Genomic DNA, 17,981 nt, shown 5'->3' with positions numbered 1-17,981 from the left:
GTTACAGTAGGTTGTATCTCTCTAGGTCATGCCAGTAGGCTACAGTATGTTGTAACTCTCTAGGTCATGCCAGTAGGTTACAGTAGGTTGTAACTCTCTAGGTCATGCCAGTAGGTTACAGTAGGTTGTAACTCTCTAGGTCATGCCAGTAGGTTACAGTAGGTTGTATCTCTCTAGGTCATGCCAGTAGGCTACAGTAGGTTGTAACTCTCTAGGTCATGCCAGTAGGTTCCAGTAGGTTGTATCTCTCTATGTCATGCCACTAGGTTGTAACTCTCTAGGTCATGCCAGTAGGCTACAGTAGGTTGTATCTCTCTAGGTCATGCCAGTAGGTTACAGTAGGTTGTATCTCTCTAGGTCATGCCAGTAGGTTGTATCTTTCTAGGTCATGCCAGTAGGTTGTATCTCTCTAGGTCATGCCAGTAGGTTGTATCTTTCTAGGTCATGCCAGTAGGTTGTAACTCTCTAGGTCATGCCAGTAGGTTACAGTAGGTTGTATCTCTCTAGGTCATGCCAGTAGGTTGTATCTTTCTAGGTCATGCCAGTAGGTCGTATCTCTCTAGGTCATGCCAGTAGGTTGTATCTCTCTAGGTCATGCCAGTAGGTTACAGTAGGTTGTATCTCTCTAGGTCATGCCAGTAGGTTACAGTAGGTTGTATCTCTCTAGGTCATGCCAGTAGGCTACAGTAGGTTGTATCTCTCTAGGTCATGCCAGTAGGCTACAGTAGGTTGTATCTTTCTAGGTCATGCCAGTAGGCTACAGCAGGTTGTATCTCTCTGGGTCATGCCAGTAGGTTGTAACTCTCTAGGTCATGCCAGTAGGTTGTAACTCTCTAGGTCATGCCAGTAGGTTACAGTAGGTTGTAACTCTCTAGGTCATGCCAGTAGGTTACAGTAGGTTGTATCTCTCTAGGTCATGCCAGTAGGCTACAGTAGGTTGTAACTCTCTAGGTCATGCCAGTAGGTTACAGTAGGTTGTAACTCTCTAGGTCATGCCAGTAGGCTACAGTAGGTTGTAACTCTCTAGGTCATGCCAGTAGGTTACAGTAGGTTCTATCTCTCTAGGTCATGCCAGTAGGCTACAGTAGGTTGTAACTCTCTAGGTCATGCCAGTAGGTTACAGTAGGTTGTAACTCTAGGTCATGCCAGTAGGTTACAGTAGGTTGTATCTCTCTAGGTCATGCCAGTAGGCTACAGTAGGTTGTAACTCTCTAGGTCATGCCAGTAGGCTACAGTAGGTTGTAACTCTCTAGGTCATGCCAGTAGGTTACAGTAGGTTGTAACTCTAGGTCATGCCAGTAGGCTACAGTAGGCTGTATCTCTCTAGGTCATGCCAGTAGGCTACAGTAGGTTGTATCTCTCTAGATCATGCCAGTAGGCTACAGTTGGTTGTATCCAAGTGGAAACAATTATCAACCCAATGTGGAAAGTGTTGAATTTGGTCAACAACAAAATGAATGGCATATTTGCTACGTGAGGTTAACTTGATCTAACAGAAGTTTCGTAATGATTAAGTTGTTTTGTGGACACGTGACATACCGACAACTTTGATAAAACACTATTGGAGTTGTCTCCAGATCGCTATGCATATTCATGCTAGTAGTTTAGCATCTCTCTCCATTGAATACAGGCGGTTGACGACATCAACCCTCATAGAATATAAACAATAGATTACAATAATAAGATGTATCCACCAATCCAAAGACAGGATAGGTGGGAGCGAGACAGCCCACAGTGCAGCTTTGTGGACAACGACTCCCCTTGTTAGGGCGGAGAGACATCTTGTCAGTATATTCATAATCTTGGGTGTAGCCAACCCAACTCTCACATGGCTCTATTGGGGGTCACGGTGTGTAGTAAAACATCACTACATTAAAATCACTACATGCCGTGGCCCCCCAGTCTGCGGTCAGCAGATAGACCCTCCTCAAATATATATGTTAAGTCACTTTTTGGAAACGGAACGGAGAAAACAAGGGGTAGCTTGTTCTCTACGTCGTCTGATTCTAGACATATCAGTCATCATCCCAGGGCCCTCCGTTGAAGAGGTATTGACGAGCCAACTCCGAATATCCAAAGTTAAAAACTAATTGAAGGCGGTACTTACTGGTGTTAATCAGATCTCCTGTCTCCTCCTCTTCATCTTCCAATGTGACAGTAATCTCTCCTTCCTTCTTCACTCCAAAAACAGCATCATCCTCTTCTTCCTCTTGTTTAACTGAAACGTCTTTCTCTTCTTCTTTCACTGTAACAGCCTCACCCTCTACTCCTTGTTTTACTGTAACATCCTCCTCTTCCTTCTCCTCTTTCACGACAATGTTCAGCCCCAGAGCTTCTTTCTCCGTCCAGCAGACCTCCTCTTGTTTAACAGGAGGGGAGTAGTTTAGGGAGCTCATGTTCGGGGATGTTAGCTAGCTAGCTATCATTAGCGACTAGGCTAATACTAACTTAACCAGCCAGCTACTATAGCTGACTAATAAAAAAATAACGTAATATTAAATTAAATAGGTTAACAAGTAGATACGACAGAAGTGTGTCTAAAACACAGTAGCTAATATAGACCGAAAGCGTATAAATAGCTTGAATCTTTCGGCTATGTTGGCTAGCAAGCTACCGAGGTGGTTGACGAGCTGTTTATGAAGAACCGTCCACTAGATTATACGTCACGCTGCAGCATCGCCTGAAAGACGCACATCGCCGTCTGCTGACTGGAGGGAAACGCAGTTGAGGATCACATTTTATTTTCAGACAAAGATTATTTTACATGGATTTAATTAAATAATACTATTGAGACATACAAAGACAGTGATGTGTTGGTTGATTAGTGTGAATAAAACATGTTTACTACAGCACATTTAAGGAAGTTTCATTAAGTCAAACAACATCTAAATAAGTAGCCATCTACTGTCGGTCTATACTGCTCCTACATGGAGTAACAATACATCATGTAGATGTATATAATGAACAGACTAGGTCTATACTGCTCCTACATGGAGTAACAATACATCATGTAGATGTATATAATGAACAGACTAGGTCTATACTGCTCCTACATGGTGTAACAATACATCATGTAGATGTATATAATGAACAGACTAGGTCTATACTGCTCCTACATGGTGTAACAATACATCATGTAGATGTATATAATGAACATACTAGGTCTATACTGCTCCTACATGGTGTAACAATACATCATGTAGATGTATATAATGAACAGACTAGGTCTATACTGCTCCTACATGGTGTAACAATACATCATGTAGATGTATACTACCGTTCAAAAGTTTGGGGTCACTTAGAAATGTTTTTGTTTTTTAAAGAAAGCACATTTTTCATCCATTAAAATAATAATACAATTGATCAGAAATACAGTGTAGACATTGTTAATGTTGTAAAAAAAAACGTTTTTTAAATAAATAAATGCACGTTTATCTAACCAGGTGGCCAGTTGAGAACAAGTTCTCATTTACATCTGCGACCTGGCCAAGATAAAGCAAAGCAGTGGGACACAAACAACAACTTGTTCTTTAACAAAGCTTTTGTAAACAGTGTTGTTGCATAACAATCAGGCAGTAGAACAACAATAATCATCACCCTCTTGACCAATCTTCCCTCCCCTTAACATTGGGTTGATTCAGACCCTGTCAGTGTACCAGGTGGACATTGGGTTTGATTCAGACCCTGCCAGTGTACCAGGTGGACATTGGGTTTGATTCAGACCCTGCCAGTGTGCCAGGTGGACATTGGGTTTGATTCAGAACCTGCCAGTGTACCAGGTGGACATTGGGTTTGATTCAGACCCTGTCAGGGTGTCAGGTGGACATTGGGTTTGATTCAGACCCTGCCAGTGTACCAGGTGGACATTGGGTTTAATTCAGACCCTGTCAGAGTACCAGGTGGTTATTGGGTTTAATTCAGACCCTGTCAGTGACCCAGGTGGTCATTGGGTTTGATTCAGACCCTGTCAGTATGCCAGGTGGACATTGCGTTTGATTCAGGCCCTGTCAGTGTGCCAGGTGGACATTGGGTTTGATTCAGGCCCTGCCAGTGTACCAGGTGGACATTGGGTTTGATTCAGACCCTGCCAGCATGTCCAGAAATGTATTCCAAGGTCAGTAACTTATAACCACAGAACCACCCCAGACCTTTCATGCCTGACTAAAAACACCTAAGTATTAGATTTACTGCCATGGTCTAGTATGTCACTGCATCAGAGACCATTCACAATGCTGGCTGAGGTACGAGTAAAACATTACATATTATTTCCTAACCATTCACAATGCTGGCTGAGGTACGAGTAAAACATGACATATTATTTCCTAACCATTCACAATGCTGGCTGAGGTACTAGTAAAACATGACATATTATTTCCTAACCATTCACAATGCTGGCTGAGGTACGAGTAAAACATGACATATTATTTCCTAACCATTCACAATGCTGGCTGAGGTACGAGTAAAACATGACATATTATTTCCTAACATTTCACAATCCTGGCTGAGGTACGAGTAAATGATGACATATTATTTCCTAACATTTCACAATCCTGGCTGAGGTACGAATACTTCAGTAAATAAATTTGCAAAAATGTAAAAAAAAAAAATGTTTTTGGTTTGTCATTATGGGGTATTGTGATGTCATTATGGGGTATTGTGATGTCATTATGGGGTATTGTGTGTAGATTGATGAGGGGAAGAATTATTAAATTTTAGAATATGGCTGTAACGTAACAAAATGTGGAAAAAGTGAAGGGGTCTGAATACTTAACGAATGCACTGTATACCACTGGCAGAGTTTTCTACCGTTGGCAGAGTTTTCTACCATTGGCAGTTTTGTACACAGTCATATGTTACGTGGTATAGAAAAGTCCAATCTTAGGAGAGTACATGGGAGGCACTATACTGTGTGTCTGCAGGTGTCTATCTGATCAAAACCACGGATACAGGTCCGTGGTTTTGGATCATGTCTACAGAGAAACCTAGATTCAAATACTTAGATTTGTGTGTATTGGGTCTATGTTGTGAAATTGTTAAATATTACTTGTTAGATATTACTGCACTGTCGCAGCTAGAAAGACAAGCATTTTGCTACACCCACAATAACATCTGCTAAACATGTGTATGTGACCAATAAAATGTGATTTTGATTTGAAATAAACGTCCTATTTATCAAATGTGCTTTTGTCTGGGGTCAAAATGACTCCAAAGGATTTGAATTTGTTAAAAGTCCATATTGATACAGAAACACTAAACCATTATTTAGATTTATTAAGAACAAGTTGACTGACAAAGTCATGAAGAATTGAATAAACTACATTTTGGCTATGATAAAAGATATGCCTCTGGGGTCAAAATGATCCATGTCAGAAGTATGGTTGAATGCAAATATGTAGTGGGTGTAACGTTCGTTTTAATTTCTCACTCATTAAAAACGAATCAATCAACACATGCTTCTCTTTGAACGACTTAATATAATATTAATCTTTTATGAAATAAATGAAAAATAAACGTTTGGTTCCTCAACTGCGTTGCCCTCCAGTCAGCAGATGGCGATGTGCGTCTTTTAGGTTCAGGCGATGCTGCCAGTGTGACGTATAATCTAGTGGACGGGACGCTCCTTCAACAACAACAGCTAGTCAGACACCTCGGTAGCTTTCTAGCAAACATAGCTACAACATTCACGCTCTTTACACTGTTTTGGTGTATATTAGTCGCTGTGTATTAAACACACTTCTGTCGTATGTACTTGTTGGCCCATTTAATTATATATTTACGTTGTTTGTCAGCTAGCTGGTTTACTAAGTTAGCTTAGAACTAGGCTAGTCGCTAATGCTAACTAGCTAACATCCCCGACCATGAGTTCACTAAGCTACTCTCCTCCTGCTAAAGAAGAGGTCTGCTGGACGGAGAAAGAAGTTCTTGTGAAAGAGGAGGAAGAAGAGAAGGATGTTACAATACAAAAACAAGTAGAGGGTGAGGCTGTTACAGTGAAAGAAGAAGAGAAAGACGTTTCAGTGAAAGAAGAGGAAGTCACGTTCAGAGTGAAAGAGGAGGAGGATGTTACAGTAAAAGAAGAGGAGAAAGAGGAAGATGCGTTCAGAGTGAAAGAGGAGGGGGAGATGACTGTTACATCCAAAAAGGAGGAAGAAGAAGAGGAGGAAACTGGATATCTGGTCCCGGTTTCCCAAACGCATCTTAAGGCATCCAATGGTTCTAACGGTGAACTCAGCCATAAGATGGTTTTGAGAAACCGTTCCCTGATTAACACTAGTAAGTACTGTCTTAAATACAGAGGCACAAACTCTGCAGTTGTTGAACTGATGTTTGGTGTTAAAGGGGAAATCTGCAATTGCTACATCAATATTTGGACTTTTAAATTATTTATTTATAGCCATTGATTCTTGAAGAATATAACACATGCCTCATGAGCTTAGTTCAACTGTTGTACCCCATCAGAACCCCAAATAAGCTTTTTTTACTCCAATGTTTAGAAACAATGTAAATCAACACTGTATAGCCTCAACATGGTTAAAACTATAATGTTGATATCATGGATGGTCAGTTCTTGCATCCATAGGTCTGTCTATGAATTTGAGAGTAGTTACATTTCTCCAGCCCCATCCATCATCTTATTACCAAAACAGTGGTGGAATTACAGCTTTGTTATTGTTTGAACTGCAGATTGATTGATTGTTGTGTGGCTTGTTTAAAGGGGCAACCTAGGATTTAAACCGAAACAAAATGGCTGTCCAGAGACTTGGTTTGGTAAACATCTGAGGGATGGGGACTGGAGAAATGTAACCACTCTCAAATTCATAGAGAAAGCTATTGTAGCAACCGTAACCCAACACCTAGCGACCTCTTCAAGAAGTTCAGACATCTTGGTGTAACAGTTATAAGGTGTTGGCTTGACAGTCGCTGGACCCAGGTTTGAGTCCAGCTCAGGGCTACCCCCTGAATTGACTACACTATAAATACAAGGACTGGCCACCCATGAGGTCAAAATTATAGTTTTAACCTGATTTCAAGGCTATATAGTATATTCTATAATTGCCAGTTAAGATTTGCTGTGGGGGTCAAATTGTTACAGCTGTTGATACAGTTGAAGTGGGAAGTTTACATACACTTAGGTTGGAGTCATTAAAACTCGTTTTTCAACCACTCCACACATTTCTTGTTAACTAACTGTAATTTTGGCAAGTCGGTTAGGACATCTACTTTGTGCATGACACAAGTAATTTTTTCAACAGTTGTTTACAGACAGATTATTTCACTTATAATTCACTGAATCACAATTCCAGTGGGTTTGAAGTTTGCATACACTAAGTTAACTGTGCCTTTAAACAGCTTGGAGAATTCCAGAGAATTATGCCATGGCTTTAGAAGCTTCTGATTGGCTAATTGACATAATTTGAGTCAATTGGAGGTGTACCTGTGGATGTGTTTAAAGGCATACCTTCAAACTTGGTGCCTCTTTGCTTGACATCATTGGAATATCAAAGGAAATCAGCCAAGACCTCAGTCTGGTTCATCCTTGGGAGCAATTTCCAAACGCCTGAAGGTACCACGTTCATCTGTACAAACAATAGTACGCAAGTATAAACACCATGGGACCACGCAGCCGTCATACCGCTAAGGAAGGAGACGCATTCTGTCTCCTAGAGATGAACGTACTTTGGTGCGAAAAGAGCAAATCAATCCCAGAACAACAGCAAAGGACCTTGTGAAGATGCTGGAGGAAACAGGTAGAAAAGTATGGACTTTTACTGTGGATATAGATCCACAGTAAAACGAGTCCTATATCGACATATCTGAAAGGCCGCTCAGCAAGGAAGAAGCCACTGCTCCAAAACTGCCATTAAAATAGGCAGACTACGGTTTGCAACTGCACATGGGGACAAAGATCGTACATTTTGGAAAAATGTCATCTGGTCTGATTAAACAAAAATAGAATTGTTTGGCCATAATAACCATCGTTATGTTTGGAGGAAAAAGGGGGAAGCTTGCAAGCCGAAGAACACCATCCCAACCGTGAAGCACGGGGGTGGCAGCATCATGTTGTGGTGGTGCTTTGCTGCATTAGGGACTGGTGCACTTCACAAAATAGATGGCATCATGAGGAAGGAAAAGTATGTTGATATATTGAAGCTACATCTCAAGACATCCGTCAGGAAGTTAAAGCTTGGTTGCAAGTGAGTCTTCCATATGGACAATAACCCCAAGCATACATTTACATTTAAGTCATTTAGCAGACGCTCTTATCCAGAGCCACTTACAAATTGGCATACTTCCAAGTTGTGGCAAAATGGCTTAAGGACAACAATGTCAAGGTATTGGAGTGGCCATCACAAAGCCCTGACCTCAATCCTATAGAACCTTTGTGGGCAGATCTGAAAAAGCGTGTGCGAGCAAGGAGGCCTACAAACCTGACTCAGTTACACCACCTCTGTCAGGAGGAATGGGCCAAAATTCACCCAACTTGTGGGAGGCTACCCATAACGTTTGACCCAAGTTAAACAATTTAAAGGCAATACTACCAAATGCTAATTGAGTGTATGTAAACTTCTGACCCACTGGGAATGTGATGAAAGAAATAAAAGCTGAAATAAATAATTCTCTCTACTATTATTCTGACATTTCACATTCTTAAAATAAAGTGGTGATCCTACCTGACCTAAGACAGGGAATTTCTACTCGGATTAAATGTCAGGAGTCGTGAATAACTGAGTTTAAATGTATTTGGCTAATGTGTATGTAAACTTCCCACTTCAACTGTAAGTCATTGTAAAATATTCAGCCATTTATTTTTTCATGCCATTACATTGAAGGTGAAACATACCTAGATACAATAACATTAACCTCTCTAGGGGGAGTGGGACGCTAACGTCCTACCACATCCAGTGAAATTGCAGAGCGCCAAATTCAAAAACAGAAATATTATATAAATAAAAATTCATTCAGAAAACATACAAGTGTTATACATTGGTTTTAAGATGAACTTCTTGTGAATCCAACCACGGTGTCAGATTTCAAAAAGACTTTACGGCGAAAGCAAACCATGCGATTATCTGAGAACAGCGCCCAGCAGACAAATCATTACAAACAGTAACCAGCCAAGTAGAGGAGTAACAAACACAGAAATAGCGATAAAATGTATCACTTACCTTTGATGAGCTTCATATGGTTACACTCCCAAGACTCCACGTCACACAGTAAATGTTCGTTTTGTTCGATAATGTCCCTCTTTATCTCCAAAAACCTCTGTTTTGTTGGTGCATTTTGTTCAGTAATCCATTGGAACAAAGCACAGTCACAACAGGCAGACAAAAAATCAAAAAAGTACCATAAAAGTTCGTAGAAACATATCAAACGTAAATCCTCAGGTTGTTTTTGTCATAAATAATCTATCATATTTCAACCGGACAATAGCTTCGTCAATAGAAAAGGAAAAACAAGAAAGGCACGCTCCTGGTCATGCGCAGGACTCATGTCTGGAATGAGGACTCATGTCCTCTCATTGAAAGTGGTGTTTCTCCCTCATTTTTCAGAGTAAAAGCCTGAAACATTGCCTAAAGACTGGCCACATGTTGTGAAAGCCATAGGGATCGTGAACTGGGTCATAAGTCTTGGTATGGTGGATAGGCTTTCAATGGAAAAACAGCCATTTCAAAATAATAGCACTTCCTGGATGGATTTTCCTCAGGTTTTCACCTGCCATATCAGTTCTGTTATACTCACAGACATTATTTTAACAGTTTTGGAAACTGTAGAGTGTTTTCTATCCACATCTACCAATTATATGCATATCCTACTCGGGCTTCTGGGCCTGAGTAGCAGGCAGTTTACTTTGGGCATGCTTTTCATCCAAAATTCCTAATGCTGCCCCCTACCCTAGTGAGGTTAAAGGTGAAACATACCTAGATTCAATTACATTAATAAGGGTGAAGCATACCTAGATTCAATAACATTTATATGATTCAATAACATTAATGAATTGGTTTGAAACCTTTGTTTTAGAACCTTCTCAAAGTTGGTGCCTTGATGGTTTCTCACTCGTACTCTGACTTTTTAAAAGGGATTTTGGGACAATTAGCTTAGTTTATAACGTGTATTTTAGGAACTGCGTGTCACAGCATGACAATGTGAACGTGATTGGTCGACAGTCTCTTGGATGGGCTTTAAACATTTGAATAAGGCTGTAACTTAACAAAATGTGGAAAACGGAAGGGGTCTGGACTTTCTGAATGCTCTATGTTTTATTACATTTTTCAAATGTAACCTTTTATTTAACTAGGTAAGTCAGTTAACTTCTAACATCTAGATGTTCCGCTAGCGGAACGCCTAACCAATATCCAATGATAGAGCGTGGCGGGAATTACAAACTCCTCAAAAATCCGAAAACTTAAATTTTTCAAACATATGACTATTTTACACCATTTTAAAGACAAGACTCTCCTTTATCTAACCACACTGTCCGATTTCAAAAAGGCTTTACAACGAAAGCAAAACATTAGATTATGTCAGCAGAGTACCCAGCCAGAAATAATCAGACACCCATTTTTCAAGCTAGCATATAATGTCACAAAAACCAAAACCACAGCTAAATGCAGCACTAACCTTTGATGATCTTCATCAGATGACACTCCTAGGACATTATGTTATACAATACATGCATGTTTTGTTCAATCAAGTTCATATTTATATCAAAAGCCAGCTTTTTACATTAGCATGTGACGTTCAGAACTAGCATTCCCACCGAACACTTCCGGTGAATTTACTAAATTACTCATGATAAACATTCACAAAAAACATAACAATTATTTTAAGAATTATAGATACAGAACTCCTTTATGCAATCGCGGTGTCCGATTTTAAAAAAGCTTTTCGGTGAAAGCACATTTTGCAATATTCTGAGTAGATAGCCCGGCCATCACAGGCTAGCTATTTTGACACCCACCAAGTTTGGTACTCACCAAACTCAGATTTACTATAAGAAAAATTGGATTACCTTTGCTGTTCTTCATCAGAATGCACTCCCAGGACTTCTAGTTTACACCCAATGTTGTTTTGGTTCCAAATAATCCATAGTTATATCCAAATAGCGGCGTTTTGTTCGTGCGTTCAAGACACTATCCGAAAGGTGACGCGCCGGCGCGTATCATGACAAAAAAATTCAAAATATTCCATTACGGATTGCACACTGCTCTCGATAGTATCACTGATATTTAACAAGCTTACGTATCGACCTCACGGCCTTCATCAGAGCTTTTGTGAATTCTTTTAAATCAGCACCCCTATGTAGACCTAGCCCCACCCACATCCATTCCACACATGGAAAGGGATTGGAGGCAAAGGAAAAATAAATAAGTGCTACCAAACATAACAATATGCCTTTCACAAACACTACAAAAGTGTATAAATAAGACGCATTAAACACGTCCATAAAACCACAATGAGGACATAGCAAGTTTTCATTAATAATTGGGTACATCGTACGAAAAGCATCAGAATTATCTTAAATAGGCACATATTTCAAGTTCAAAATCACAACATAACATACATAGGCATTTCACATTAAGTCCTTTAGGAAATAATGTCTGGAGGGTGAAAATCCCAAAACATTCTCTTTTGCTCAGAGTATTATTAATATCACCTCCCCTGTCTGTTATCTTGACTTTCTCTATGCCACAAAATCTAACGTTTGAAATGTCATGCTTTAGGTCATTAAAATGTACTGCGACTGGATAATCCCTGTTGTTTCGCCTGATTGAACTTTTATGTTCACTAATTCTCTGTTTGAGAGAGCGGGAGGTCTTACCGACATAGCAGAGCCAACATGGACATTTAATAATGTAAATAACATGGGTGGTGGAACACGTAATGGATTTTTTAATTCAGCCGGCAAAGTTGGGTCCGATGATAAAATATGCCAGTGTTTCTTGATCACACATCCCACTTTTCGCGAGTTCAAAGTATATGTGGTTGTGAACATTACGGAGTGTTCTTTGACTTTAGCGGGTCTTTTTTGTAACAATTCATCTCGTGTTTTTCCCAATGCCAAATGAAGAGCTTCATCCACACATTGTGGCGAATAGCCTCTTCTTAGAAACCTAATGCGCATCTCCGCTGCTTTTGCTAGATAATCCTCTGTGGAGTGGCATATACAGCGCAGTCTGAAAAACTGGCTTCTTGGAAGTTCTCTTTTTAATGGCTCAGGATGGAAGCTGCCCCCCTGTAATAGAGTATTTCTGTCCGTTTCTTTTCTATACAGAGTTGTAAACAGGGTTCCATTTGATTTCTCAATCCACATATCGAGGTAATAAACACGTTGAGTGTCACATTCAATAGTGAATTTGAGATTGGGGTCAATGTCATTGAGTAGTGACATAAAATCTGACAGCTCTTGTTCAGTTCCTTCCCATATGCAAAAAAATGTCGTCAATATATCGATACCACTTCAGGACTTTATTCAAAAATGGGTTTTCGTTTTCATTATTGACAAAACTATACTATAACTACTGTTACCTGAAGGAGGGAAATGAGGTACAACACCTGATTGGCCCCACCCCTTCCTGGGTCGGTGAAAAGCGGTATTAAATTGAAGGAATAAATCCAAGCCTCACTCTCATCACCTGTGGAAGGTGGGGCTTCCAGCGAGGCGTGGATTTAATAGTATGTTGTACCTAGTTTCCCTCCTTCAGGGAACAGTGGTTATAGTCATAACGTGTGGATTTAATAGTATGTTGTACCTAGTTTCCCTCCTTCAGGGAACAGTAGTCATAGTCATAACATCACGCTTGTCATATGATGAATTTCAACTTAAATACTGGATCTTGCTGTCGGACAGTTTTTTGTATTCAGATCTCTGAAATACTCTCTAACTACGTAACATTTAGTGTCTCCTTATGTTACGCTGGGAAAACAGTTTTCATGGGCACAGAAATCCTAAATCATTTCAGAGTTTGCTAAATCCAATGGTTCTAACCGAATGTCCCCTTAACTTTATTGACAACACCCAAATGGATACTGTCATTAATGCAGGTCTTCAATAATTACACATAATACTTAATACTGTAGCTGTTTAGTTAGAGTCACATGTTCATATCACACATATCATCAGCTGATCCAGGAAATGATTTTCTGAATGCCAGTCAAATGACAAACATCACGACATGGGTATATCTGCTGTTTGGTGAAGTTATGGGTAGGTCTATGTTATTGTTAGGTGAAGTTGTGGATCCTACAGTAGGTCTAAGTTATTGTTAGGTGAAGTTATGGGTCCTACAGTAGGTCTATGTTATTGTTAGGTGAAGTTATGGGCCAATTTAGCAAACAGTGTACAGACCCTCATTGTCAGGCTGATGGAAAAGCTAGCCAAAGAACATTTTACTGGTTGAAGTGTTTTTTAAGTGCAAAGAGGTTGATTTGCGATGATCAAATCAAAGTTTATTTATCACGTGCGCCGAATACAACAATCTAACCAATAGTGCGAAAAAAAGGTGTGTGTGTGTGTGTAGGTAGGTACGTAAGTAAAGAAATAAAACAACAGTAAAAAGACATTTGAAAATAAGAGTAGCAAGGCTATATACAGACACCGGTTAGTCAGGCTTATTGCGGTAGTATGTAAATGTAGGTATGGTTAAAGTGACTATGCATATATGATGAACAGAGAGTAGCAGTAGTGTAAAAAGAGGGGTTGGCAGGTGGTGGGACACAGTGCAGATAGCCGGGTTAGCCAATGCGTGGGAGCACTGGTTGGTCGGCCCAATTGAGGTAGTATGTACATGAATGTATAGTTAAAGTGACTATGCATATAAGATAAACAGAAAGTAGCAGCAGCATAAAAGAGGGGTTGGGGGGGGGCACACAATGCAAATAGTCCGGGTAACCATTTGGTTACCTGTTCAGAAGTCTTATGGCTTGGGGGTAAAAACTGTTGAGAAGCCTTTTTGTCCTAGACTTGGCACTCTGGTACCGCTTGCCATGTGGTAGTAGAGAGAACTGTCTATGACTGGGGTGGCTGGGGTCTTTGACAATTTTTAGGGCCTTCCTCTGACACCGCCTGGTGTCGAGGACCTGGATGGCAGGCAGCTTTGTCCCAGTGATGTACTGGGCTGTACGCACTACCCTCTGAAGTGCCTTGCGATCGGAGGCCGAGCAATTGCCGTACCAGGCAGTGATGCAACCGGTCAGGATACTCTCGATGTTGCAGCTGTAGAACCTTTTGAGGATCTCAGGACCCATGCCAAATCTTTTTCGTTTCCTGAGGGGGAATAGGCTTTGTCGTGCCCTCTTCACGACTGTTCATGTGTTTGGACCATTCTAGTTTGTTGTTGATGTGGACACCAAGGAATTTGAAGCTCTCATCCTGCTCCACTACAGCCCCGTCGATGAGAATGGGGACATGCTCGGTTCTCCTTTTCCTGTAGTCCACAATCATCTCCTTAGTCTTGGTTACGTTGAGGGATAGGTTGTTATTCTGGCACCAACCGGCCAGGTCTCTGACCTCCTCCCTATAGGCTGTCTCGTCGTTGTCGGTGATCAGGCCTACCACTGTTGTGTCGTCAGCAAACTTAATGATGGTGTTGGAGTCATGCCTGGCCATGCAGTCGTGGGTGAACAGGGAGTACAGGAGGGGACTGAGCACGCACCCCTGGGGAGCTCCAGTGTTGAGGATCAGCGTGGCAGATGTGTTGCTACCTATTCTCACCACCTGAGGGCGGCCCATCAGGAAGTCCAGGATCCAGTTGCAGAGGGAGGTGTTTAGTCCCAGGTTCCTTAGAATAGTGATGAGCTTTGAGGGTACTATGGTGTTGAACGCTGAGCAGTAGTCAATGAATAGCATTCTCACATAAATGTTCCTTTTGTCCAGGTGGGAAAGGGCAGTGTGGAGTGCAATAGAGATTGCATCATCTGTGGATCTTTTTGGGCGGTATGCAAATTGGAGTGGGTCTAGGTTTCTGGGATAATGGTGTTGATGTGAGCCATTACCAGCCTTTCAAAGCACTTCATGGTTACGGACGTGAGTGCTACGGCTCTGTAGTCATTTAGGCAGGTTGCCTTTGTGTTCTTGGGCACAGGGACTATGGTGGTCTGCTTTAAACATGTTGGTATTACAGACTCAATCAGGGACATGTTGAAAATGTCAGTGAAGACACCTGCCAGTTGGTCAGCACATGCCCGGAGCACACGTCCTGGTAATCCGTCTGTCCCCGCAGCCTTGTGTATGTTGACCTGTTTAAAGGTCTTACTCACGTCGGCTACGGAGAGCGTGATCACACAGTCGTCCGGAACAGCTGATGTTCTCATGCATGCCTCATTGTTGCTTGCCTCGAAGCGAGCATAGAAGTGATTTAGCTCGTCTGGTAGGATCGTGTCACTGGGCAGTGTCTAATCCAGATGAGTGAGTGATCCAGTCTAATCCATCATTCGAGGTGTGATTGATGTGTGAGTGATCGCTGTCCTTATATCCAGAAGCTCTTTTCTGCAGAAACATTATGTACAGAATAATTTACAAATATCGCAAAAGAAAACACATAATAGCACAATTGGTTAGGAGACGGCCATCTCCTCCGGCGCCATTTTTGAGTTAAAAGCATTTTTACTGGTTGAAGTGTTTTTTAAGTACAAAGAGGTTGATTTGCGATGATGACACAAACATTATATTAAGCAGGACATTCAAGCGAGCCTTACAATTATAATCCAAAGTAGTGTGAAATGCACTCATAAGCAACCTGGAAATGGAGGTTACTTCCCTGAGTTTTCCCCCATTCACATCAAATAACGTATTTCTAGCCTACAATCATCAATGTCACTACTAATGTGAAAACAAGACTAAATATGACTATTCTTGCTCATTTGAAGACAATTGTCAAATAATTGTAACATTCATTACAGACGTCAATTGTTGTACAACATCATGGCTACGCTGTTGGCATCACCTTTTACAGTGGATTACCGCTGTTGTGGGCCTTTAACCATCTGTCTGACTTTGTTGTTCACACAGGAGAGAGACGTGACTATCGTGGATCCTCTGGGGAGCCTCAACAACCTCATGATGCTGACAAGGCAGAGAAGAGTCTCTCCACATTAGAACACCTCAAGAAACACCCACAGAGACCCACAGGGAAGAGAACTCACTGCTGCTCTGACTGTGGGAAGAGTTTTGTTTCTTCAGGACATTTAAAATCACACCAGAGAATACACACGGGAGAGAAACCTTATAGCTGTGCTCAATGTGGGAAGAGTTTTACTACATCTGGCCAGCTGACTTTACACCAGAGAACACACACAGGAGAGAAACCTTATAGCTGTGCTCAATGTGGGAAGAGTTTTGTTCAATCTGGCCAGCTGACTTTACACCAGAGAACACACACAGGGGAGAAACCTTATAGCTGTGATCAATGTGGGAAGAGTTTTGTTCAATCTGGCCAGCTGACTTTACACCAGAGAACACACACAGGAGAAAAACCTTATACCTGTGATCAGTGTGGGAAGAGTTTTGTACAATCTGGGCAGCTGACTTTACACCAGAGTACACACACAGGAGAGAAATCTTATAGCTGTGATCATTGTGGGAAGAGTTGTGTGGCATCTAGAAGTTTGACTCTACACCAGAGAATACACACAGGAGAGAAACCTTATAGCTGTAATCAATGTGGGACGAATTTTGCTCCATCTAGCAGTCTGACTCTACACCATAGAATACACACAGGAGAGAAATCCTATAGCTTTAATCAAGGTGGGAAGCGTTTTACTACATCTGGCCAGCTGACTTTACACCAGAGAACACACACAGGAGAGAAATCTTATAGCTGTGATCAATGTGGGAAGAGTTTTGCAGCATCAAGAAGTCTGACTCTACACCAGAGAATGCACACAGGAGAGAAGCCTTATAACTGTGATCAATGTGGGAAGAGTTTTGCTGCATCTAGAAATCTGACTCTACACCAGAGAATACACACAGGAGAGAAGCCTTATACCTGTGATCAATGTGGGAAGAGTTTTACAGGATCTAGCAATCTGACAATACACCAGAGAACACACACAGGAGAGAAACCTTATAGCTGTGATCATTGTGGGAAGAGTTTTGGTCAATCTGGGAAGCTGACTGTACACAGGAGAATACACACAGGAGAGAAGCCTTACAGCTGTGATCAATGTGGGAAGAGTTTTACAGGATCTAGAAATCTGACAATACACCAGAGAATACACACAGGAGAGAAGCCTTATAGCTGTGATCAATGTGGGAAGAGTTTTACAGGACCTAGAAATCTGACAATACACCAGAGAATACACACAGGAGAGAAGCCTTATAGCTGTGATCAGTGTGGGAAGAGTTTTATTACATCTAGCAATCTGACTCGACACCAGAGAACACACACAGGAGAGAAATCTCATAGCTGTGACCAGAGATAATCTGATAAAAGATCTCTGATCAAACATCAGAAAATACATGGATGAGTTGTTTCATGATATCAATGAATTAATGTCACAATGTAGAATGTTTTAACATTGTAGTAGGAGTATTTTAAATTTGTCACAATGTAGAGCCCTAAATGTTTGTCCCCTGTTCTATTGATTTCAACATGATATGGATATTAGCCTCAGGGGGAAAATCCAGGCTCTGAAATGGAAGAGTTACTATTTATGAGTTTTAACAAAAAGTGACTAACACAAAAAGAGCTGTGTTACACTTACCACGTTGGTGACCCACTGGAATCAAAATGCAACACTTCAAAATGTAGCTAGCTGTTTTCTACAAATGTTCCTCTAACCAGTGATGTACACATTATTCCCAGATTCTTTGTTTTTTTTAGCTGTTAGTTTTAACAGGACGTGCAACTTCATCTCCCTCCTGTCACACAAATGATTTTAGCGATGACTGATGACAAATAAGTGTTGTGTTCCTTTGTTTAGGGACCCCTACATTTAAATGCAACAACATGCCTATCTAGTGAACCCTGAAAAGAGAGAGA

General features: G+C 41.0%; 1 protein-coding gene across 1 annotated transcript in view; it reads left to right on the top strand.

The window, feature by feature from the left end:
* The window catches only part of LOC115149609 (zinc finger protein 135-like), a gene marked incomplete at its 3' end in the record, with an annotated part of 43,122 nt that extends 25,743 nt beyond the window's left edge, over positions 1-17,379 (top strand). The window contains exon 2 of the mRNA XM_029692561.1: positions 16,181-17,379. Coding sequence (XP_029548421.1) covers positions 16,181-17,379 — 1,199 coding nt within the window. The remainder of the gene's footprint in view (positions 1-16,180) is intronic.
* Between the last annotated feature and the right edge of the window lie 602 nt (positions 17,380-17,981).

The sequence above is a fragment of the Salmo trutta genome, chromosome 15 (genome assembly GCF_901001165.1).
Source record: "Salmo trutta chromosome 15, fSalTru1.1, whole genome shotgun sequence".
Classification (NCBI taxonomy): Eukaryota; Metazoa; Chordata; class Actinopteri; order Salmoniformes; family Salmonidae; genus Salmo; species Salmo trutta.
Note: the sequence above shows the minus strand (reverse complement) of the source record. Positions and strands in the feature narration are given on the sequence as shown.